The sequence below is a fragment of the Equus asinus genome, chromosome 10 (assembly GCF_041296235.1).
Source record: "Equus asinus isolate D_3611 breed Donkey chromosome 10, EquAss-T2T_v2, whole genome shotgun sequence".
NCBI lineage: Eukaryota > Metazoa > Chordata > Mammalia > Perissodactyla > Equidae > Equus > Equus asinus.
In genome coordinates, this window is record NC_091799.1 from 21,230,276 (window position 1) to 21,256,558 (window position 26,283).

The window sequence follows — 26,283 nt, forward strand, 5'->3', positions numbered from 1 at the left end:
AGGAATTCCTTTAAGGAATTTTAATTTATTTGTTTTCAGCTAAAGTTGGAATCATTGCTTAACTCACAAAAATATCGTTCAATGAATAAGATCTTAACTGATCAGTTTTACAAATACTTTATTAGTATTAATATTATTCCAATTATTGCATTTTTAGTTTTTCTTGTTTAAATATTTTTAAGGTAGCATCACTCGGACACAGGAAACTAGTGTGCATTGTTCTAGTAATAAAAGGAGTGGTTGTTCTCTGATTTGATTGTTTGAATTGTGTGAATTGGAGAGTAATGTTTTTTTAGCATGACACTTTGGGAACTGCTACTTGGTTAGGATACTTTTGTTCCAAGGTCTCTTTGAGTCAGTTCCTATTAAAAGTGAAATGTGACAACCTGTATAACAATGAGAATATTTGAACAATACAATATTTGTATTATTATTGTATGGCTTTGAGGAAAACCTCATACTGTGTCTAATTGAATTTATTATGCTTAATGAATTTTTTAAACCAAAGAGTACCTTTTTTGTTTACTTGACCATTGAGTTTACGTTTTTAAGTATATATAAAGTATATTATAATGTAGAATGCTGAAAATTTGCAGCCTAAAAGGTAATTATACAGCAGTTGCAGTATAGCATTTGCAAAGAAATACCGTTAAAAATTATATTCTCAATAAGTTAGGTTCTAATAGATGGCAGGAGAAGGAAGGGGTAAAAAATATTAAATTAACATTTGCTTTCATTAAGAGTTCCTGTGAATTTTTATAAAAGAATTGATCACAGTGAATTTATTTGGTAAATTATCAATGTCTGTATTACGTACCTCCTTAAGAATGCCTTATAATGTCACATTTAGAAACATATCATTAACTTAAAATGGTGTTCTTTCCCTTTTTCAAGAGAACAAAGAATTCAAATTTAGCTGCTTGATACTAGCTATATTATGTAAATTATTATGGTAAATGTAATATTATGTAAAAATCTCCAAAGTCGTTACAGGAGGATTAATATCAGCGAAATAATTTTTGTTAGTTTATGCAAGAATATCACTATGACTGAAGTTTAGTGATGGTTGTAGCAGTATCAAGTGAGACATTTCTTTGTTCTTAACATTGTAACTATTGAGATAAACATTTACCGAAGTGACCCTTTTCTAAATCTAATCTTTGGAAAGGAGAGGGAAGCTGTGAGATTGTGAATTTTGAGGGCTAGGTAAAAGTTTGGATTTACGTCCCCATGGAACTCTCTTAAAACTTGGTATTTCAAGAGTGTAACAGAAAGCTGGTAGAAATGTCTGACCATTTTGCTGTTGCTTAGTATTTTCACTTGGTTATTGGTCCGGTATCTGTTTGGATTCATTGCACTTTGGTTGGACAAAGATGAATCAAGTCTTTTCCTTCAGGTCTAAGAAAAACTGATGCAATATATTCTGGTACCTTCTGCCCTACCAAATCTCGCTAGCTATGACTTGTCATATTTAAAGGATGTTAAGAAATATCAAACCCTTTCCCTAAGCATTTTTTTGGATGAGGAGGGCTTTGCCTGCTGTCCTTAGGAGTTAGGAGTTAAATGGCTGTCACCAGGCAGTTCTGCTATTTGAAAGACAATTTTTTTTATTGTGGTAATATTAGTTTATAGCATTATATAAATTTCAGATGTACATCATTATATTTTGATTTCTGTGTAGATTACATCATGTTTACCACCCAGACACTAATTACAATCCATCACCATACGCTGAGAGACAATTAGTTATCCATTTGAAAAACATCTCCTGCTCACAGCATTCATAAAAGTAAATTACAGCTGGATTAAAAACCTATATTAAAAAGCAAAAGTTCTTAACTTTTCGAAGAGAATGTGAGAATATTTTTAGAGGTCTCGATAGGAAAGGATTTCTTGAATAAGATATGAAAAAGCACAAAGCATGATGGAGAAGACTTGATTTGAGTACACTAAAACTTTAAAACTTTGGTATGGCAAAAGATACTCTAAACAAAATAAGAAAATTTTCAGATTGAAGAAAAATTTTTGCAAGGCTTGGTATCCAGAATACATAAGGAACTTAAAAGAAGTAGAAAAATAGGCAAAAAAAAAAAAAAAAAAAAAAAATTTAAATGGGCAAGTCACAAAGGAAGAAATCCAAATGGTTAGTAATCATATGAAAAGATTACATCACAAAAAATCAAGAAAATACAAATCAAAACCATGAGATACTATTTCATATGTGAGAGTGGCAGAATATTTTAACAGTTGAATAATACCAAGTATTGGTAAGAATGTGGGGAAACAAAAACTCCTAAGTGCTTTAGCAATACCTAGTAAAGTGGAAGGTGCTCATACCCTAGGAACCAGCAGTTTCACTTTTAAGTAGATAATGTAGAGAAATTGTCATATGTGCACAAGGAGGCATAGTCAAGAATGTTCATGGCATCAGTTTTTTATAATAGAACAACATTGAAAACTTAAATGTCCATCAATAGGGGAATGGATAAGTTATGACACTCATGATTGGGGAATTTAGTAACATTTAAAATGAATGAATCCAATCTACTTGAAAGAAAATGAACAAATCTCAAAAATGTAATTGTGAGTAAAAAAAAAACAAGTTGAAAAATATGTGCAATATCCTGGATATGTAAATGTTAAAAACAAAACCGTGATATTTGTCATGGGTGCATTCATATGTATTAAAAGCATAAATGCATGAAGGGGAAGGTTGCACACCAGCTGTGGGGTAATGGTGACTTCTGGGAAGGGGAGGAGTTGGAGAATGGGGTAGTGGTGGGAGGTGGTGCTTTATCTATTTTTGTAAATACAAATGTTGCCAAAAGTTAAGATTTCTGTCCAACAACTGGTGACTTAATAGACAAAATGTGGTATATTCATGTAATAGAAAACTATTCAGCTATAAAAAGGAACAAACTACTGATATGTGTGCCATGATATGGATGAACTTCAAAAACATTTTGCTAAATGAAAGAAGATGCAAGAGGCCACAGATTGTATGAGCTCATTTAGATGACTGTCCAGAAAAAGCAAATCTCAAGGGGCAGATAGCAGATTAATGGTTGCTTGGAATAGGGGTAGGAATATAGATTAACAGTAAAGGGGCGTGAGGGACTTCATTGGGATGATGAAAATGTTCTAAAGCTGATTTATGGTGATGGTTGAACAACTTGGTAAGTTTACTAATAAGCATTGAATTATGCACTTGAAATGGGTGAGTTATGTAATATGTAAAATATGCCAACTCAAGTAGTAAAAAGTTAATATTTGTTAAATCTGTATGGCAGTAAAAGTATTTGAGGTCCAATTAAAAATTATTTTAATAGATACCTTTTCATGTCATTTATAGTTCTAAATCACTTTATTTTTAAAAATTTATCAATGTTTGGCAAAGAGGTAAAACTACGAGATTAAGCGTACAGCTTGATGAATGTATATACTTGTATAACCCCTACCAGATTAAGATTGTTCATGGTACATCAACGCGGCTATAGTTAACAATACTGAATTGTATACTTGAAATTTGCCAAGAGGGTAGATCTTAAGTGTTCTCACTACACACACAAGAGGTAGCTATGTGATAGATAGGTTATTTAACTTGATTGTGGTGATTATTTCACAATGCATTTGTATATCAAAAATCAAGTCGTACACTTTAAATATATGCGAGTTTTACTTGTCAATTATACTTCAATAAAACTTGGGGAAAAGCATCATTTGTGGCACCCTAGAAGGCTCCCTTGTGCTCCCTCCTAGTCAGTATCCTCCCTTCTTCTCCTCCCTCTAGAGGCAACTGCTATTTTGATTGTCATCACTATATATTAGTCTTACTTGTTTTTGAACTTCATATAGATGGGGTCATATAGTTTCTTTCGCTCACAAGTATGTCTGTGAGATTCATCCATGTTGTTGCATGTAGTTCATTTTTTCTATTTGCTGTGTAGTATTCCACTGTATGATATACCACAATTTATTCATCTTTATGTTGATTGACACTTTTGTTTTACTATTAGCATTAAAGCTACCAAGAATATTCTTGTACTGCCTTTTGGTAAACATATACACTTTTTTCTCTTGGGCATAAATATCGTCAAATAGTTTCTAAAGTGGTTGTATCAATTTATTGTCCCTTTAGCAGTATATGAGAGTTCTCATTGCTCCACATCCTCCTAAATCACTCTTAGTGACTCTATAATCTGTTGCATGGATTTATCAATAATTTAACCATTGCCCTGTTAATATTTAGTTGGCTTCATATTTTCAGTATTTTGAACACTGTAATGAACTTCTTTGTAGAAGACAGTGATCTCCATGAGTTCCATGGATGCTTTTCCAGAAGTAAAATTGGTGGTTTAAAAGGCATGGACATTTAAAATTGATTTTATTTACGCTGCTGAAAAATTATACTAAATTGCTTTACATCCAATCACACTGCTAATTACCAAGAATATTGAGAGTGCTCGTTTCCCCAGATGCTTCAGTCTCCAGATGTTTCCCGTATTTTTAACCTTTGCTAATCTGATGAGGGGAAAAAGCATAACAGGATTTAGGGTATTGTAAAACTTCAGCACCTCTTTGCAACCCTTTTCTCGCATCTTTCAGTCTGGTAAGGTCTGGGGTCTGCTGTCCCATCCCCTTAGGAAATGCCTTCAATTTGGAGGCTGCGAGGGGAAGGAGAGGCCAGGTTGATTGCGTACCAGGTTCTGGTGAAAGCTTCAAGCAAGAAGGATAAAAGAATTCAAGTTTGAATTGAAATGTTGGATAACTCCAGGCTGTGCTGGGTGGGACAGGGGAGCAGATAGAATTGTTGGCCAGAGGCTACTACCTTTCTTAACCTCATTTGATTAGATGTGAGGGTTCTTAAGTCACCTACTCACCCCTCTTTCAAAGCTGTCCTAATTTCTGTTGTATGTGGGCAATTTCAGGTGAGTGTTTGTTGCGTCTTACCAGGGAGGGACCATGGATCATGTCTCTTGAAGCCCTCTTATTGCCTAACACGCTACTAATAGTGGGTTTATAAAAATAATCTTCAGGGGCCGGCCTAGTGGCGCAGCAGTTAAGTTCACACGTTCTGCTTTGGTGGCCCGGGGTTCACTGGTTGGATCCCTGGTGCGGACATGGCACCGCTTGGCAAGCCATGCTGTGGCAGGCGTCCCCCATATAAAGTAGAGGGAGATGGGCATGGATGTTAGCTCAGGGCCAGGCTTCCTCAGCAAAAAGAGGAAGGTTAGCAGCAGTTAGCTCAGGGATAATCTTCAAAAAAAAAAAAACTTCAATGAATGACCCACTGTTCACTGGCCACTTTTTTTCACTTTGGAAGGGAAATGTCAAGGTGGTTTGACAACCTCATGTTACTGCTCCTCAAGATTGGACCTTCTTGGAGAGGACCAATGGTAAGCAACCAGGGGCAAGGACAGGCTGGGAGCCCCGCATGAATCAGTAGGAGATCCTGTCTGGCCTAACCAGAATAACAGGACAAATGTAAAAGATCAGGCATCTCACTGGGAAAGGAAGGGGAGCAGCAGTACAGAAGGGCTGCCTGGGAAGGGGCAGGGTTTTAAGTGCAGCTCAGAAATCGAACGTGATGGAGACTCCAGGTCTACATAAGTAGAGGGTCACAGCCAGAGAGGAACTGAATAGTTGGTTACTTCAGAAGCTGTTTATTGTTTTTATATGCCTTCTGCATATGGGTAGCCCTGGGAGAAAAAAGAGTGTTAAGCATCTACTAGGTGCTGGCCACTGTTCAAAGTGCTTCACACCCAGTATTTTACTTAATCCTGAAAATTCTGTGAGGCAGACATTATGCCCAACTTACAGGTCAGGATGGTGGGGCTCGAAAAAGTGATTTGTCCAGGATCACACAGCTATTAAATAGTTGAATCAAGATTCTAATTTAGGACTGACTTCAATGCTCATTCTCTTTGTCACTTGCCACACTATTATGGAAAATAATATTAAAGATGATAATAATGCCTAAAATATACTCTTAGCTTACCACATGTCAGGCATTAGTTCAGCTTCTTTAAATGTATTATTTCATTTAATACTTCATAGCATCCCTATGAAATAGATGCTATCTTAATTCTCATCTTTACAGATGAGGAAACCAAGCACAGAAAGTTTAAATAACCATCACAAGCTAATTAGTAGAAGAGTCAGTATTGAAATCCAGTCCTGTCACCACCTGCACCAGCTCCTCAGTAATAGTCTGGAGTGATCTTGCCCAGATGGTTTCCAACCAGCTGTGTTAGCCCTGAGAGTCTTCAGCTTTCTCCTCTCAGGCATGGAGTTCGCCTTTCTGTTCACTGTTTGTATAATCCCATCGATGCCAGGGAGCTCCAGGAGGAACATAGTTAGACTTGGGTGTGTATGTTGAGCTACTGTGGCAGCAGTATATGGGTTGTCTTCCATAGGGTGAGATACTGGAGGAAGGTATGCTACCTGGACTTTGTGGTCATAGCACAGGACCCTGGTGGTGCAGTGGGCTATGGGGCAGGTCTGTCCTGACTAGGATGTGTAGGGAGAAGGTTCTGATCTGTGCCTTGGAAAAGCACTCCACAATCTTTGTTTGCTGCGTCCCATGAATTGTTACCCATTCCCCACCCCCAGACTGCAGTTGGAAAGGACCAGCCCTGACAAAGCCCCATTCCTGTTCTCAGAAATGAGTTTTGTTTATTCAAGGATAACTATGTGAGGGACTGCGTGAGCAAGTCTGAGAGAAGCAGTAAGACGGCTGCTTTTGCTGCTACACCTTTGTCTCAGTGCATCCTGAGCATGGGCTCATTCTCTGAGAATCCTAGTTTATTCTGCCTTGGAGAAGAGCTGGAAGAAGTTATTGGAATTTTGATGGTGGCTAGCTTTAGGCATCATGGAGTTTGGATTGTTTTTCTTTCTTCTTTTAAAAATTTGTGTACCGGCCTTCTGCTGCTCTAACTGCTCCCTGTCCCCTGCAACAATTCCCATTTCCTATGTGCCTGCTGTGTGCCGTGCTTCTCAAGCCCCGTTTCCTCACCTGGCCCCACTGAGCTTGCCCTCACTAGCCTGTCAGCCAGCTTGGATGCAGAGTCCAGAGGCTAGGTAAACCTTGATGAATTCCACCCAGCTGAGAGTTGCCTAGTAACAGGAAAGCACATAGGTGATGGTGTTTGTAAGACTATTGAGGAAATGCAAATGGAGGAGGAGGGATCTCATAGAGTTACCCCAAGCCAAGAATTCTTCTGTTGTCTCCTAAAAGGCTTTATTGGTTCTTGAATGGAGGCTGGGACTTTATAGAATGCAGGTTTTATGGTAATGGCAAGAGGGAGGAAACGTCTCCAGATTATGAAGTGATATCCTAGAAGCAAAGTTATAGAGCCAGGCTGAGAGGACAAAAAGAGTCTTTAAAGTTCTTAGTGTTACATCAAGTGTGTAGGTCCAGTTTAGGACAATTATTGAATTAATTCCTTCTTAATGGGAAATATGTATTTCAGCGTTCAGACATTCTAAATCCTTAATTTAAAAGGCATAAGTAGAAAGGTATTTAAGTAGCAACTGTTGCTTAAATTTAGAATTTTACTTCATTGAAAGGACTTTGGAATTGTTTTCTATCTTTTCTAAGAGTCATGTTAACTCCGTTGGGTGGTTGGCCATAGGGAAAACCAGAAAGAAGTGCTTTCCTCAGGGCCATTTTCCTTTAAAGATTTTATTTTATTTTTTTCCTTTTTCTCCCCAAAGCCCCTCTGTATGTAGTTGTGTATTTTTAGTTGTGGGTCCTTTCAGTTGTGGCATGTGGGATGCCCCCTCAGCATGGCCTGATGAGCCGTGCCATGTCCACGCCCAGGACTGAAATCAGTGAAACCCTGGGCCGATGAAGCGGAGCGCACAAACTTAACCACTGGGCCACGGGGCCGGCCCCATGGGCCATTTTCCTTTAAAGGTTGCTAACAGATATGGACGTTTTGCCAAAGCAACGATTTGTCTAAGGATTTTAGATCATAGAATGATAGGAGTTTAGAGTCAAGAAAACTCATTTAGTCAACACTTTCAGTTTATATTTGAAAGAATTCAGGTTCAGAGACTCATTTAAGATCACATAGTGGCAGAATCTAGGCCTACTGATTCCCAGTCCAACACTTTAATATTCATGCCGAATCTTTTTCACATTACAATGGCTATTATGATTGTGTAAGAGCTTACTAAAAAAGGATTGTGTACTATGAGTCAGATAGTGTTCTAGTAGAGGATACAAAGATAAAAGTGGCTCTACTGTCAAGAAAGCTAGGGTTTGGTGGGAGAGGTCGGCAAGTAAATGGAAGATTATAGTCCAGTATAAGTGTAGGAAAAGGTATGCACAGGATGGGTATCAGTCAAAGTCCAGCTGAAGATAAGAGAAGCTACTCTATCAGGAAAAGGATTGAGTACAGAAAAGTTGATGTTTACAGAATCATTGGAAAGATTGGAGGAACAGGCTTTAGGCTGAATTTCCAGGAATGACTTTCAGAGTAACACTGCAGAAGTGGCACTCCGAGAAAACTACTACCTCTGCCATGTCGAGAAGGTAGGGGAATCTGGAAGTTGCCACCCCAGATGTCAGCCCCAGGATATTCCTACCTTTGCCATTGGGGCTCAGGAAGTCTCTATCAAGGTTGTTGCCTCCAGAGCCTTCATACTATTCCTGCTAGTTCTGCATGAGAAAAGTAGGTTCCTCATGTTACCCCTTTGTTCCCCCTTGCCTGTCCTCGGATTTCAAGTCTCACCAGGTGGATCTGATTGGCAGAACCTAAATCACACCTGGTATCCTAGTTGCAGGGGCCTTTGGGAAATAAAGTTTTTAGGTTTCCAGCCTCTATAATACTGGAGAGCCCATAGAAGGAGATTATAATAGGTATCATAATAGTGATGATAGTAGTAGTAATAATGGTAATAGTAGCATAATGTAACTGTAACATATATATAATATATGGAACATATATGAGACATATGTTATATATGTATACACACATACATAACATAAAATGTAATAGTAGCTTAATAGTAATACTAACTTAATGCTCACAATAGATTGAGCCAGTGTGTGGAATGTTTAGGATCAACACATAAGAGGGGCACCTAACCTGCTGGTGGTGGGAAGAGGGGTCGGAGAGTTTTCACTGAAAAGTAATACCTGAGCTGAGACTCAAGGATAGAATTGAAGATGTCTCACCTTTTCTTCTTAACTTTGCTGAGTGGATCCTTGTTGCTGGTTTTTATCAAGTTTGTAGAATAGTTATTCTCAAAGTGAAGTCTCTAGACCAGCAGCATCAGCGTCACCTGGGAACTTGTTAGAAATGGAAATTCTTGGGTGCTACCCTAGAAGTGCTGAAAAAGAAACTGAATCAAGCCCTTCAGGTATTTTGATGCATGCCAAAGTTTGATAACTTCTGCTGTATAAGCGCAATGATTAAGACCTGTAGTCAGGGCTAGATTCCTGGAAGAGACGGATGGGACGTTATAAGCTGTATAAGCACAAAGATTAAAACCTATAGGTTTTTGAGTTAAATCTATGAGTTTGAATCTTGACTTTTACATTTACCATCTGCATGATTCTAAGCCACTGATGTCACTTCTCCTGGTTTTGTGGGGATAACAATATTTACCTTGCAGAGTTGTCGAGCTTAAGTGACATGACATGGTATATGCCACTAACAGTGTGTGACACAGAATAGGCATTCCGTAGAGTCTTTTGGAGGAGACTTGACTAAATTAATCTTCCTTGGGAAATTTCATAAGGGCACTTCAGAATAGTGTTCAATTTAGAAAGCACTTATGAAGGCAGCCTGCTCTGTGCTCCATACTATGCTTGACTGCTGTAGTACGCTGGTTCTTGGGAAGAGCACAGAAGAGAAGGGAGACTTGGCTCCTGGCCTTGGGAGCTGCTTGTTTTATTTATTGAGATGACCAGTACTTAGACAAGAGAAGTAACAGTCTAGGATAGTAAATGATTAGGTGCATGATAAGGTGTTAATAATTTACGATTCTACCAAAGCAGTAAATATTAAAGAAGCTCGGAGGAGATGAGTCAGTGTGAGCTGAAGTAGTCAGGGGTAGATTCCTGGAAGAGGCAGATGGGGACATTATAAGCTATTGTGGGCCATTTAAGTCTAATTTCCCAGGAGCATATTTCTTTATTTACAAAGGTTTTTTTTTTGGTTTAATTATGAACTTTGTTTAAAAATGTGGAAAATTCAGGAAATAAAAGAAAAAATCACCTATAATTCCACAACTCAAAGACTCATAGCTAGAAGTTTTGGTGGGTTTCCTTTAGTCTCTTTTGAAAACAAAAACTCATAATTGCTAACACAGTGTGATAAATCTTTGTATTCTGAGTTAATTCTTGATAATGCAATGATGGTCGCATTAGAAACAATCTAATTTTTTTTAATCAATGTTATGATAGTTCACAACATTGTGAAATTTCAGTTGTACATTATTATTTGTCAGTCACCTTCTAGGTGCGCCCTTTCACCCTTTGTGCTCACCTCCCACCCCTCTTCCCTCTGTAACCACTAAATATTTCTCTTTGTCCTTGTGTTGGTTCATCTTCCACATAGTGAAATCATATGGTGTTTGTTTTTCTCTATCTGGCTTATTTCACTTAGCATAACCTCAAGGTTCATCCATGTTGTTGTGAATGGGATGATTTTGTCATTTTTTATGGCTGAGTAGTATTCCATTGTGTGTGTGTTTGTGTGTGTGAGTGAGTGTGTGTATATATACACACCCCATATCTTCTTTATCTAATCATCAGTCAATGGGCACTTGGATTGATTCCACTTCTTGGCTACTGTAAATAATACTGCAGTGAACCTAGGGTGCATAAGTCTCTTTGAATTGCTGATTTCAAGTTCTTTGGATAGATACCCAGTGGTGGGATAGTTGGGTCATATGGTATTTCTATTTTTAGTTTTTTGAGAAATCTCCATACTGCTTCCCATAGTGGCTGAACAAGTTTGCATTCCCACCAGCAGTATATGAGGGTTCCCTTTTCTCTACAACCTCTCCAACATTTGTTATTTTTTGTCTTGGTTATTATATAATATCCTAGAGTAGTTTTGATTTGCATTTCCCTGATGGTCAGTGATGTTGAGAATCTTTTCATATTTCTTCTTTGGAGAAATGTCTGTTCTTTTCCTCTGCCCTTTTTTTGATCAGGTTGTTTGACTTTTTGTTGTTGAGTTGTGTGAGTTCTTTATATATTATGGAGATTAACCCTTTGTCAGATATATGATTTACAAATATTTTTTCCCAGTTGGTGGGTTGTCTTTTGTTTCAATCCTGGTTTCCCTTGCCTTGTAGAAGCTCTTTAGTCTAATGAAGTCCCACTTGTTTATTTTTTCTTTTGTTTCCTTGTCTGAGAAGACATGGTGTCCGAAAAGATCCTTCTAAGACTGATGTCAAAGAGTGTACTGCCTATATTTCCCTCTAGAAGTTTTGTGGTTTCAAGTCTTACCTTCAAGTCTTCGATCCATTTTGAGTTTATTTTTGTGAATGGCATAAGAGAATGCTCTACTTTCATTCTTTTACATGTGGCTGTCTGGTTTTCCCAGCACCATTTATTGAAGAGACTTTCCTTTCTCCATTGTATGTTCTTAGCTCCTTTGTCAAAGATTAGCTGTCCATAGATGTGTGGTTTTATTTCTAGGCTTTCAATTCTGTTCTCTTGATCTGTGAGCCTGTTTTTGTGCCGGTACCATGCTGTTTTGATTACTGTAGCTCTGTAGTATATTTTGAAGTCAGGGAGGACACAATCTAATTGTAAGGGCAGTGTGAATATTGGGTCACTTGAGTTTATTATTACTCCCCTTCAAATTTTTGAAATGATACTTGAAACAAGCAAAAACAATTACTTACATTTCTGATTATGCTCCTTGGGATAGATTATGCGAAGTGGAATTACTAGCATATGGAGAGTGTACATCTTTGGTGCTTTGGAAACACATTGCCAAATTATTTGCTGGAAAGAGTGGTTGAATCTTTGCTCCCTTTCTCCCTTCGTTCCTTCTTTCATTCATTCGGTATTTATGTGCTAGGCCCTATTCCAGGTTCTGGGGATGTAGTAGTGAACAAGGTAGGCAAAAATCCCTGCCATCATAAAGACACATACTAGTAGTGGAAAACAGATAATAAGAAAGTATGTAGTATGTTGGGTAGTAAAATGTGCTAAGGAGAAAAATAGATTGCAGGAAAATTGAATAAGGAAGGAATGATGGGGATAGGGAGCTTATAATTTTCAATTAGGCGATTGGGGAAGACCACACTGGGAAAGTAATTTGTGAATGAAGGCAGATAGCATATGCCTCCTTCCTTGATATTTATCTGACAGAATGAAGGGCAAGGGCAAAGGCCATGAAGTGGAAGCATGGCTTGCATGTTTGAGGAACAGCAAGTAGACCAATGTGGCTGGAACAGAGTTAGGAGAGGAGTTAGGTGAGAGAGTTGCTGGTAAAGGGAAGACATCTTATAGGTGGGCCTGCCTTAAGTTTAACAGGATTACTCTGGCTACTGTTTTGAGAACAGACTGTAGGGAATCATAGGTAGAAGGAGGGAAACCTGTTAGACTATTGAAGTAATCCGGTGGGAGATGATGGTGACTTAGAGCAGAATGGTAGTGCTGGTGATGGAGAGAAATGGTCAGAATTTGAATATATTTTGAAGATTTAGTTGACAGGATTGACAGATTGGATCTGAAATGAGAGAGAAAGATCTGGAGTTCAGTTTTGGACATGTTAAATTTGAGATGTGTGTTAGACATCCAAGTGGAGATGTTGAGTAGACAGATAAATGAGTCTGAAGTTGAGAGAGGTTTGAGCTGGAGAAATTAATTTAAAGTTGACTGTGCATATTGGTATTTGAAGTAATGAGACTGAAGAGACCAGTGAAGGAGGACATTGAGAAAGAAAAGTGAAGAAGTCCAAGGACTGAACTCTGGGGCCATTCAATAGGAAGAGGTTATCAAGGAGTCCAAGGAGAAGCAGTGAGGCAGGAGAGTGGGGTGTTCTGGAAGCCACATGAAGAAAGTGGTTCAAGGGGAAAGAAGTAATCAAGGGTGTCTACTGGTGCTTACAGGTTAAATAAGAGGAGGACTGAAGATTGATAATTGATGTTAGCAGTAAGGAGGTCATTGGTGTGGTCATTGGTACATGAGTAGTTTTGGAGAGGTGATGAGGCGAAAAGCTTGATTGGCATGGGTTCGATAGAGTAGGAGGAGAGGAAGTGGTGACAGTGAGTACAGACACTCTTTTGAAGAAGATAGCTTTAAAGAGAATGAGAGAAATGGAATGTGAAGGGGGTGAGCTTGACTTTTAAAAAATATTTGCAGGGACCAGCCTGGTTGGGGTAGTGAAGTTCGTGTGGTCTGTGTTGGCAGCCTGGGGTTCACAGGTTCAGATCCCGGGTGCAGACCTAGCTCCGTTCATCAAGACACACTGAGGTGGCATCCCACATAAAATAGAGGAAGATTGGCACAGATGTTAGCTCAGCAACAATCTTCCTCAAGCAAAAAGAGGAAGAGTGGCAACAGATGTTAGATCAGGACCAATCTTCCTCACAAAGAAAAAAAATTACAGAAATAACAATATGTTTGCATGCTGATGGGAAAGATCCCGTAGAGAGGTAAAATTAATAAAACGGGAGAGTTGGTGGAGCTATGTCTGAGTTGGTGAGAGGGAATGGGATCCTAGTTCACGAGTAGAGGAGGGGCCTTTGCAAGGGGCACGGGCAGTTCTTCATATTAATAGGATGAAGGCAGATCTATGGGTCAGAGAGAATAAATGGGTAGCAGTAGTGGTGGAGGCTTATGGGAGTTCTCTTCTGATTGCTCAGTTTTTTCAATGAAGGGGCAGATAAGGTAATTAGTGCCAATTGTGGATGGAGATGGTTGGAGGTTTGAGGGGAGAGGAGAAAGTATGAAATAATTACTGAGGAGAGCGAGAGAGTGAATGACTTAAGGAAAATGTGGTATAATTACTAAGTCGCGTTAGAGCTCACTTACAGTGAATAATCTGAATTTAAAGCTAGATTATTCAACATAGTTGTGTGTTTTCCTACAGGCACAGTCAGGTACAGGGGTACAGGTGATAGTTGGATTTAACAAGGATTGTGGTTTTGCCAAGTAAGGATGGCAAAGTAAGAGAGGCACAAAGGAATTGAGGAAGTATGTAAAGGAACAGTTATGAATTAGAATTTAAGCTGGGTAAGCAGGATAGTTCATCCACTGAGGTGGATGAAGGGCAGTGAAAAGATTGATAGTGTATGTCCCTATGGGATTGAAGAATGAAGTTGGAATACTATAAGGAATGAACCAGAAGAGAAGGAGGTAGGTTATGATTGAGGACTGAGATGCTTGAAATTATGATTATTGAGGGGATTTCAGTTATTGGTATCTGTAGAGTTTGGGTATGACCATGGGAGTGAGTAGCTGAGATTGGCTAGAGGACAAGACCCTTGGTGGGGAGGAGACCAGGGAATCAAGAATTCAGGGATTTGGAAGGATCATCTATGTGAATGCTAAAATCTGAGTAAAACTGTGGTAGGAGTAGTAGTAGGGTGAGTGGCAGTGCACCAGGATCTGCAAGATTCAAGGAATGAGGAGTAACCCTGGGGTTAGTAGGTAACAACAGAGTAGAGTGGGGATGGGAGTATAGTCTGGTGACCTGAGGTTAAAATCTGGGATTTTGGAAAATAAGGAGGGAGGAGGATGGTCTGGAAGTGGCAACAAGGATCAGAGGCCACCTACCCCACGTCCAGGCTAGTGGGAGGAGCGGTGAAGAGGAAACATTCACTACTCGAGAGGGCTCTAGAGGAGCCAGCATTTGGTCACAGTAAGAATGTGAAGGGAACTTAGAGAGAAGAGGTTGAGAAATTTGCTGCTGGCTGACCACGAGTGCCAGAAAGCTCGTAAAGGAATTTCCTGAGTTGGGGAGCAGTGCAGGTGAGTGTGCCAGTTTTGCTGTTCCTTTGCCAGCTTCATTTCAAATTCATTTCATTTTTGATGGAGGATGTGATTCTTTGTCTTAATTTTTCTTTAAGTGCTAGTGTGATTAAATGTTAATTTATATAAAAATATACAATTGGCCACATTTATAAATTGTGATGCCTAAGAGCATGTTTTGGAAGTGTCTGATTTAGATGAGGGATGAGGAGAAAGATGAGCAAAGCATATCCAGTTTTGTGGGAAAGTGAATTAATCATGCTGGCTAGATTTGGGGGTTTATTTTTAAGAAATAGAGATGAAATTGGATGGGTGGTCTTAATGGCCAAGCTACGGATTCTAGACGGTTCTAGTTTTATAACATAAAGGTCTTGAAACATGTTAAAAGTGGTATAGGTCCTCAAAAAAGTTAAACATAGAATTACCATGTGATCCAGCAATTCCACTTCTGGACATATATCCAAAAGAAGTGAAAGCAGGGACTTGAACAAATATTTGTACACCCATGTTCATGGCAATGTTATTCACAATAGCCAGAAGATAGAAGAAACTCATGTCCATAGATAGATAAATGGATAAACAAAATGTGGTGTATACATAACGGTGGAATATCGTTCAGCCTTGAAAAGGAAGGAAATTCTGACACCTGGTACAACGTGAATGAGCCTTGAAGGCATGCTGAGTGAAACGAGCCAGTCACAAAAGGACAAACATTGTATGATTCCACTTATGGGAGGTACCTAGAGTAGTTAAATTCATAGAAATGGAAAGTAGAATGGTGGTTGCCAGGGACTGAGGGGAGGGGACAAGGGGGAGTTATAATGGGTTCAGAGTTTCAGCTGGGGAAGATGAAAAAGTTTTGGAGATGTATGGTAGTGATGGTTGTATAATAATGTGAAGGTACTTAATGCCGCTGAATTGTACACTTAAAAATGGTTAAAATGGCAAATTTTATGTTATGTATATTTTACCACACACACACACACACACACAAATGGTGTAGGATATAGGCACTGCTTCTATAATGATACAAATAAGAACTAGGTAGCAATGGCTTGTTTCCAGAGGAAGAGAAGCAGAATTTTGGTATAAGAAAGCCTTCTAGTTGACAGGCATACTATGCTTCCCTTGCTGGGGTGTTGGCTTTATCTATGCTGTATGGTCTAGTTTGGCCTTAGCATTCAGGTTCTCAGTGTGGTTTAGAGGTACTTGAAAACACATTTTTCTTAAGTAGGAAAACATTTTCTCTATGTTCTTTTTCGTTCTGTTTAGCAAAATGATTATTTTTCATAAATGATATGAGAATAGCCTCTAGCCATCACAATTATTCTGTTTTTAACATGAATTCATCTTTTAGATATTGCCTTTGATAGTTGAATTGAGTGCTAGTTACTTTGGAGTCATTTTATTTATATGCTGAACTTGGCAAAGGAATTTAAATAGAGAAATTGGAAAGCTCTCATTCATAATCTGCTAAGGCCTATTTCATGACAACATGTTGTAGTTATTTGTCCAGATGTATTCTTATTGTTGAGTCACAATAATGACTAGAAGACAGATCAACAGGAGGACATAAATAAATAAAACCAAAAAAGAAAGCGAGTGTTGGGTTCTTGGGAGTTTGATGTATCCAGGCTGACTCCTGGCTCTGTTGCTTCATTCTGTGAATTTGTTCTTAGTGAGCCTCATTTTCCTTATTTATAAAGTACAGATACATCTACTTACCTGGCAGAGCTGTTGCTATGATTAAATAAGATAATAAAATAAACCACCTATGGCAACGACTGGTATAAATAGGCATTCAGTAGGTGGTAGCTGGTAGTATTATAATTATTACTGCCAAAATGTTTAATGGGACTCTGTTTCTGAAATCCAGAGTGCAAACTTGGAAAGCAAAGAAATTAGCAGAAAGGTCCTTCAATTTATACAAAGATTCACCTCAGGGTTTCTGTAAATCTGGGGGAATCCCTAGTGCATTTGATGTTTACAGATCATTAGTAAACAGATGCCAGGAGGCAAATAAACTGGAGTTTAAGGATTTTTGAACCACTGATGATGAAGAGACAATCAGTTTCTGATAAAGTTATAATATTTCTGAGTAAGTAATGGCAGGCAATGGGAAAGTTTTAATTGGATTTATAAAAGTTTATTTCAGGAACACATGTATTTCCAATTTGAGGCACACCAGACATCTGTAGCCATCGAATTTATAGTGCTTGCTTATTTCCCCACTGGGGTTAATATAACAACAACTAATATTTATTGTGTGCTTACTATGTGCCAGTGAGTCTTTAGGAAGCCTGCAGCTTTCAAAGGCTTGTTTTCAATTGGATGTTATCAAATTGACCTTTTATCCATTTGGAGAGACAGGATGTTTAATGAGTTTATTTTATTCTATTCTATTTATTCTATTATGCCAAAATATTTGGGTATTTATAACAGGCAAGACATTTTATGGGAGACAGAGCTAAGTAGTACATGGCCCCTGGCCTCACAAAATACACTAGCTGTCCCTTAGACTGTTTAGAAGGGGACCTGCGGTAGCATGAGATGAACCCTGGTCTAGTGCTAGACTCTGCACCTGGCTCTACCACTTCTTGCTTTTTCTGTCCTGGTCAGGACTAGGCTCAGTGCCACTCTCCTAATGCCTAGCATAGCACTTACCCAGCCCTGTAGGAACTGCTTGTTTAATTCTCTGTATTCTCCGTCAGAGTTAGACTGTAAACTTGAGAGCAAAGACTGTGGCTTATTCATCAACTGGGCCAGTCACATCAGAGTATTTGTGCCGTGAATAAATACTAATTTTCTAACGGTGGACAGGTAATAACCTGTTGCTTTCTTTAACTATGATAAAATTATGATAGTCCCAATGTCATAGCTTTGTCGTGAAGATAAAATTAGAAGTTTTATATAAAATGCCTGTCACAGTGCCTGGCACATAGTGGGTACTCAATCAGTAGTTGTATTTGAGTAAATGATTAAGTTATCTCTTTTCACCAAATTTGACAGATGTGATATATCTATTTATGGAGACTGTATGCAGTAATGTCATGTTTGTAGTACATAAAGGGCACAGCTGTCATTTAGGTTAAGTCTGAAGTAATTATTCACATTGGAATAAAAATTTGACACTTCTGGTGCTCATTCAGAAAGATGGGGTAAAATGAATCCTAACTCAAAGAGAAATTAAATGGAAGCCTGAGATTATAACCATTAAAAAAAAGAACTTTATCAATATTTATCTATCAATATGATAGATTTTAGGAATTAGTTCCAGACTTTGAATGAATTTAAAAAACCCTAAATACTAAATAATAATGGAGGTTGAAAACTAGGGTATTCAGTAGAGAGAAAAATAAGCATGAGTGAACATATTCTTTTGACTTTTTTTTCCCTCCAGTACACCTTCTCTTTTTCATTTTAAGACTCCCTTTGGAATTTGACTTATGTTTGATTTTGGGGTTTACGCGGCATAAGTTTGGTTAAGGATCAGATTTATATTCCTTCTATAGGTGAAATTAGTTATGAGAAAGATTTTAAATTATCGATGAGTAGGGGAATTTGCTGGTCAAAATCTATCAGCATTCTTTAGAAAGAAAGATGAAACTCCCTAGATTTTACTGCATAATGTCAATGGACTCATATGTAGAACAGCTGATGCGTTTAGGACTTGTTGATTCCCTTAATTGGTAACTGTACTACATTCATAACCCCAACAACTGAAAACAATAGGTCAGTGTCTGCTGTTTATGCATAAATAGCTACATCGGAGCAGGATATGTCTGAAAGGCAGAGTATGTTAGTTTGAGGAGGAAGCTGGCACATGAATGGTTCTATTGCTTGCCATACTGAGGTGGGTTATGCTCTCCTTCCCTGAATAATGCTATTTGGGTTTTTATTATAGGTGTAGTTGGTGAACTATTTCTGTGTTATCAGGCTGGCTGCTGTGAAGTAGTATTTGAATGTATTTTAAATGCCAGTGTTGAGGGAAAAGGCTAGAATAGAAACATAGTTTAAAATTGGCAATGACTCAGTTTTTATGTCTTATAGTATTCACGTTTTTGAGCAAAAAGTTAATACCTAGAATAGCTTTTTTTTTTAAAGAAATTCCATTTGTACATGGAAACAAAATCTTCATTTAAAGTACTTTGAAATGATTTTTTCTTTTAGATTAATGAATTATACTCCTTTGTCATTTCCCCAGGATTAAATCTACATTTTGAAATCTGTAATTTTTTTTTGAAATGAGCAATTTTTAGTTTAAAAATATTTTTAAAGGAAAGACTATGTAAACCATTTTGTTTCATTGTCGGAGAAAAGGAAAACATGTTGATAGGTTTTTGGTTTTTTCTTTTCACTATGTAAAACATTTGAAACATTCCTTTCAAAAATGTTGTTTTTAACAAGTAAATTTTTGCTATCGTAAATGGAATAATTTCCTAGAATAATTGTATTTAGTTAAAATGCTAAACCAATGATTCAGGTATTTTATAATATAAAGCAAGTGAAGTTGACTCTTTCTAGCTGTAATCAAAGCTTACTAAGTCGTGTCCCTGAAGCTCTTTCTTAGTTTAGTGCAGTCCAGTTTGCAGTCCTGCTATCAAGAAACTTTAATTCTACGTTACACAAAAAAATTAACTTTTTTTCTTGAAGGTTGAAAGAAAATTTATTTCCCAGTGTGTTTTGGAGAAGACTGAGCTTGTCCTCAAAGTGTACAACTTCTCAGACTATTTTCTGAGAATCTACGTTTTTAGGGTATAAAATTTGAAGATGTGTTTTGGCAAAGTGTAATTACTGGACTGTTACCCGTTTGCAGCATATTCCCATCTTCTCATCTGGAAAATTAAATCTGATTGCAGCTTGGATTAGCATTTATGCTTGTGGAAGATAGTTTGGAGAGGAAGATAAGTATCTTAAACTCCATGAAATTGAACAATGAGATTATATGGTTTATAGCTAATTTTAAAGTCTCGGTTTTAAAGGGCAGATTTTTATATTGTAAGCTTTCAATGTATTCAATACTTTCTCTCTTATTGACTGAAATATCCTAGAGATAATGACTGGATAAATTTAGGAGGCATTAAATGTAATGTTTTCTACCTTGATACCTAGCATGTTAAAAGTGAAAGCAGTGTAGATTCCCGTGTTAATGGCTCCATTGCAGTTTCTTTTAAATTTCCTAAAAGAGCTCCAGTTATAGAAGATTGTAACATTTGGTTAGTATGCAGTTGTTACGCCTTTCATAGAAAATGAAGTCAGTGTATTTTTCAATAATCAATTAAAGTGTCATGCCTTGACCCTTGAAATGGAGTCATTGATGTGACAGAGAAAAACAGGAAAATAATTTGGTAAGGGGGTGTGTGTGTGTGTACGTGTACACAGACTTGTTACTCATCTACAAATGAGCCCTCATACATAACCACGGTACTTTTATGAATTATTTTGCATTTCTGTTGTAAAAGATCTGTCTACCACGTTTTCTAGGAACTTTAAGCCTAAGGCAGAACTCAAGGTTTTGGAGCCTGTGTAAAATAATTTATAGCACCTTTCCAGTAAGTCTTGCCCAAACCCTTATTCTATTAATTAAACATCCTGTGGCAATCTGGTATATCTTAAAGATTTAAAAGTATGTTACAGTAGAAGACTAGAAAACATGGGCTATTAAGATTGAAGAAAATTAGCTTTTATTTTTTTAAAAAAAAATAAGACATTTGTTCTGAGATGACTTCTTTTTGCTGTGAAGATACAGGCTTTTAAGTGTGGTCATGTTCTGTGCCTGAATGAGATTGTGGGGTTGGGAGTCCTGTACTGTGAAATGTCTGTTTTAAATATGGAAGTGTTTCTTGTGGCCTCCAGTGGAAGTGGTTCACATGTGTCTGTGTGGGAACAGCCTCTTGCATGGCTGTGGTGCTGGGAGAAGGTAGTGGCCCGTCACATTCACATAACATGAGGCCTTGTTCCACAGCCAGTTGTCTCTTTTAGACTTACGTGGTTATGAGATATATGGACTCAACAGTACCATACGTCTTATTGGCAAGATATTTTGAATATGATTTTTTTGTTGTTGTTGAATAGTATTTCCTGGGAGATGGTGATCTTGATTTTTAATTTTCTAGGAATCTATTACTTAAATCAGGAGAAAGTTGCTGGGAGAGAACAAGGAGGGAAGTGTGTGCTATGTACCACTATATTATGTTCTTAATTTTCTGACATAGGGACAGTTCTTAGAGAAAAATCTTGGTGTTTGCTGATAGCTCTATTCTTACTGCCAGTGGCCTAAGCAAATTATGTTACTTTTTCTATGGTAGAGTACTCTCATCTGCAGATTTTTGTGTTGAAAGTTAGTTGTTGGTGACACTGCATTTGGCAGTGAAGGTATGAATGTGAGAAGGTGTTTTGGAACATTAGCAATTATGGCGTTGGATGGTGGATAAAGAAATAGATATATAAATATTAGACCGATGCACAGTTTTCCAGTGTATGTTATTTTCCATATAAAGATATAGAACATTTCATAAAATGTTCCCAGACCATTTAAAACTCAAAGAAATGCAGCTGATGCAATGAAATACATAGAGTACTTGTAAAAACATACAGACACGCAAGTGGATTGCTGCCAGACAGAAAATTTAAAGGCGGTTTGCTTAACTGCAGGGTGCTAGGTTTTGTACGTGTGCCATGCTGAAACTGTTAGTAAGGCGGGTGTTGTGTTGCTTGAGAAAAGCAGATTGTATTTGGACCTTTTTAACTCAGATGTTTCCAATGTCGATATTTTGGTGACATTATGGCATTATGATCAACTCAATGTGAAAAAAGATGATTTCAACCTACTGTGCAAAACAGACATTTTAAGAAAATTCAAACAAATTATTTTCAGTTTTTGTGTTAATTTTTACAAAATGGCTTGCATAGTTTTATTAACTATCAGACAGGATCTTTGAGCTAATTGAATGGAACTTTATAGGTTGGGCTTTGGTTTTAAAAAACACTGCCTTTTTTTTTAAAATATTGCTTTAGAGAGTGTTAAGGACCCATGAAGTTTGCTTTTGTAAACCTCAGGGCCTTAAAGAAAGGAAATCAAAAGTTTTATACTTGAATCATAGTAAATAATAATCCATGTATTATCTTGGAACATGATTCTGTTAAAATCTGGAAATCTCACTCTACGGTTCGTCTTAGGACAGTTGAAGGAATTTAGTTGATGTTCTTTATTATGTTGCCTACCATTGAGGCAGTGTTTAGGGTAGTATGATTTCAGTGACCCCTATCTTGGTATTCCATGGTCGTCTTTACCTTCATTGTATGAAAATAGGTTGATTTTTCTTTCAGCCATGTTTCCTTCTCTTTTTTCAATTCTACTATGTTGTATATGTATAAAATACATTTTAAAAATAAGTTAATTATTAATATAGTTGGTTAAAGAGATTTAGAAACTTTCCTTCTCCCACCTGTAAAGAAGAAACTTATTTTTTAAATTGAAGAATATACCACAAATTTTGGTTTCTGATGTTCATCCCCTTACAAAATGGTGATAAAAAATAAAGTCTTTGGTTTTATTCCATCTGTATTTCCATTGGTATTTTGTGGTTCCCCAAAACACAAACTACTCAAGACAGAGGACATGGTATTAAAGGTTTATATGTGAGTCATTTCTTTATGAAGTTTTCTGGTTGAAGAGTAAGTATTAACCACATGACAACCGGAAGAAAAAGAAAATGCCTTAGATTATTTTGTGGCTTTCCCAATCTCTGTTTTGCTGTGTCCCTCAGTGGCTTAGAGTACATCTCTCTCTTTTTTTTTTTTTTTTGGTTTTAAATCCTAAAATACCAGTTTTTTTCTGGACTAAGTCATTTATGCATGTTTTAGGAATTACAGCCATGGCCTTCCTTTTTAGTCCTCCCTGACCCCCACCCCGATAGCACACTTCTAGAGGTTTGTGGGGCATGTGGATGTCCCTTTGCATCCTGCTGGCTAATTCTTCCTTGTAGACCTAGTGCTTTTCATGCCACACCATTAGCGCCCTCTGGCCTCTTGTCTCAAGAGGGCAAGTCCTTGTGTGATTTCAGCCCTTCAGGCCAGAGAGAAGCAACAGCATCTTCATCTAGCCCACCAGGGCATCCTTGCCGGGGGGGATTGCTCCAGAATTCTGCTAGTCACAGTCTAAACACATCATTTGTCTTTTCTAGTATTTTAAGATGAGAGTAAAGAAAGAAATTGATCCCTGATTTTTAAGTCAACCGGAAGACACCTCAAGAGCTGAAAAGATCTACAGATAGTTTCAGCTGTTTTGCACTACCCACTTTGGGAAGCTCTGCTTTTACTATGACCTTTTGAATATTCCTGCTTTTGTTATTAGTCTTGGGTTTTGAAAAATAACATCTGTTAACTGTAATGACTTGAAAACTGGTATTTCTAACATTTAAATGTAGTATGTGAATAGGCCCTTAGTTTTCTCCCTTTTTGATTCTTCACTGCAGAACAATTACTGGCATTTTTGTGTAGTGATTTGGGTGCTTTTAACTTCTACATGGATTCACTTTTACAGAGAAGTAAACTGGTGTTTTAAAAGATAGATATGAAAAGCGAGTAATATATATTGTGATAATGATGAGAGGGGACCCTCAAATGTTGTGCTTTTAAATAAGCCTTTTAGGGGCCAGCCTGGTGGCGCATCAGTTAAGTTCACATGTTCCGCTTCGACAGCCTGGGGTTCACCAGCTGGGAGCCTGGGTGCCGACATAGCACCGCTTGGCAAGCCATGCTGTGGTAGGCATCCCACATGTAAAGCAGAGGAAGGTGGGCACGGATGTTAGCTCAGGGACAGTCTTCCTCAGTAAAAAGAGGGGGATTGGCAGCAGATGTTAGCTCAGGGCTAATCGTTCTCAAAAAAGTAAAATAAAATAAGCCTTTTGCATTGATATGTGATTTCTCAGATAGATATTATTCTGATCACTTCTCTTAATGCGTCTCTGAGGAACCAAATCTTCCTCTTATTAGAAAAGATTGAATGTTTTCCTAGCCGATAGCAAATGGAGTGCTAATAGCTTTTAATTAGTACACTTCTGTATTGACTTTCAGACGATGGCGTTGGATTACCTTGCAATTATGATTGAAGGATCAAGTGACCCCTTTAGTAATTCCATTTTAAACAGATGGTCAAGAAAGGTATTTTCACCTATGGATTTTTATAGTTTCTGAGCAAGTCTAATTATGTTAGATAGAACGTAATATCTCATATGATACTTTGTTTATGCTGACAAGCTAGCCGTGTATTGTTTGGTTCTGTCTTTAAGAAAACTTTATCTAGTTTTGTCTTTATTTTTAAGAGTTCATAAGTATTTTGGGAAGGATATATTTTATTTTTAAAAAGTAAATGTTTTGCATTTGTTCCTTGAAAGGATTCTTCTCCCCTCCACCAGTCTGAAACTGGTGTTTAAAAAAAGGTGGTTTATCAAGCTCACATCTGTAACTATGAAAAGAAGGCTCCTGATTAGAAAAGAAAAGTCAAGCAGGTCTAAGACTCATTTTCTCTGGAAAAATATATTGAGGGCAATTTGCAGCCAGCAAGATTTTTGCATTAGGTAATAGTCTAAAGTTAACAGTAGCATCAGGTCTTCAAAATTTTTCTTTTTTATATTTCTGGAGGAGGGTAATGGGAGTGCCTTGCCTAGTCCTTCCTTGTGCTCATCAACATAGCAGCCTCAGCTGCCCCCCTTGGATCCCCTGCCAGGGCTGCTATCATCTTCTGATCAAATATTAATGTGTGATCCTCTGCTTGCTCACTAATCCAAAGCCAATTAATATTATCTGTCAATTATTTACAGATCCTGAGGTGCAGAGGCAATTCCCGGAGGACTACAGTGACCAGGTTCGGAATGCGTAATTAATTTTTTACATGACAAAATTTATTTCAGAGTTGTTCAACATATTATTACTGTTCTTTTTACTGAAAGAGATAAATGAATTTTTAGAAGGGAAGAGAAACAGTAATTAGGACCCCAAGACAAAAAGTAAAACATATTGAAGTAAGATTGAAAATATTGGTGCTAGATTTAGGGTGTTACCTTCAGGGGGAAAGTGCACAGAAAGTAAGGAAGAAAATCTATTACAGATTTTGCTTTTTACTTTTAGGTATTCTCCAGTCCTCCGTTCATTAGGAAATCCTTTTTGGATTGCCTGTGAACTTTTTTTTCTTTTTTAAATGCTATTTAAGCCGTCAAGAACCAGTGTAACAAAAAAGAAGGGAAGAGGACAGTTGATAACATTTCCCGGAATTGGAAATAGATTATGAAACTATGTTATCATAGTACTTGAAGGAGAAGATACACATGCAGGAATGGTGTTTAGGGTAAGGGTGGTTTTAATGATGGTAGTGAAAGTTAAGGTTGGCCACTTGGTCCTGCCATCTCAAATTTCCTGCATTCTGCAAGCATGGAATGAAGTGGAAGGAAATATTTTACTCACAAAATAGTGCTGAAGTTCTGATGTTGGTCTACTCTTTATAATTAGATCTAAGTTATACATTCTGGATTCCAGTTTCTATCTCAAGAAATATTAGAGATGTTTTGCACTTTTGAGGCACCTTACATTTTTAGTTCAAATATGCAATTTGGTACTTTTTAAAAGCAGTTTTGAAATAAAAGCATCCTGATTACACTGAATAAAACAACTTCATAAAGCTGTTCATATGTGGGACATTGTACACAATAAAAACATGTTTCTGAAGTACATCCGTTTAATTTTGTCTATTAAAAAAAGTCCTTGAATGAAAATAAGTACAACAAGATAGAAATATCCAGTACAGCAGTAGTAACACCTTTCAGTGTGGCCTGTTGGATAGAGGGCAAAACATCTGATACATCTTTATGAATATGGGGACATAATGTGACCAGGAATATAACTGGATAATCAGTATAATGAGATGCTTTGTAATGAGATTTTATTGTACAAGAACCCAAGAGAACTGATATGGTTTGCTTTGTATGTGATCTCAAGACTTTTAGATGAGATTTTAAAAAATATTACTCTTCTTACTCTACCGCTTGCTTCATCTTCCAACGGGAGAGTTGAATTTTTCTCTGACGTTAAATTGATGTGAGATTGAGCCCTGTGGATTTAAACTATACAATCCAAAGATTATAGGACCTTTTTATTTTTTTTTCTCTAGACAATGTCTAAAGGGTGGAAAAGCTTAAAATATTGTTTAGAATAGACTTGAGGTCATAGCTCTTAAGAAAATCAATCTTTTAATATCTTGTTGTCTAGGTATGTAACCTTTGTGGTCCCATGATCTGAATTACCCAATGAGAAAAAATTTTGTGGGAGAAAACTTA

General features: G+C 37.4%; 1 protein-coding gene across 11 annotated transcripts in view; it reads left to right on the forward strand.

The window, feature by feature from the left end:
- The window catches only part of DENND1A (DENN domain containing 1A), a 513,599-nt gene that overhangs the window by 110,525 nt on the left and 376,791 nt on the right, over positions 1–26,283 (forward strand). For 10 of the 11 annotated variants that reach the window (XM_070518786.1, XM_070518780.1, XM_070518782.1 and 7 more), the window contains one exon: positions 24,775–24,818. The exons of the other annotated variant lie outside the window; for it this stretch is intronic. In XM_070518786.1, coding sequence (XP_070374887.1) covers positions 24,775–24,818 — 44 coding nt within the window. The remainder of the gene's footprint in view (positions 1–24,774; positions 24,819–26,283) is intronic. 11 annotated transcript variants of the gene reach the window in all.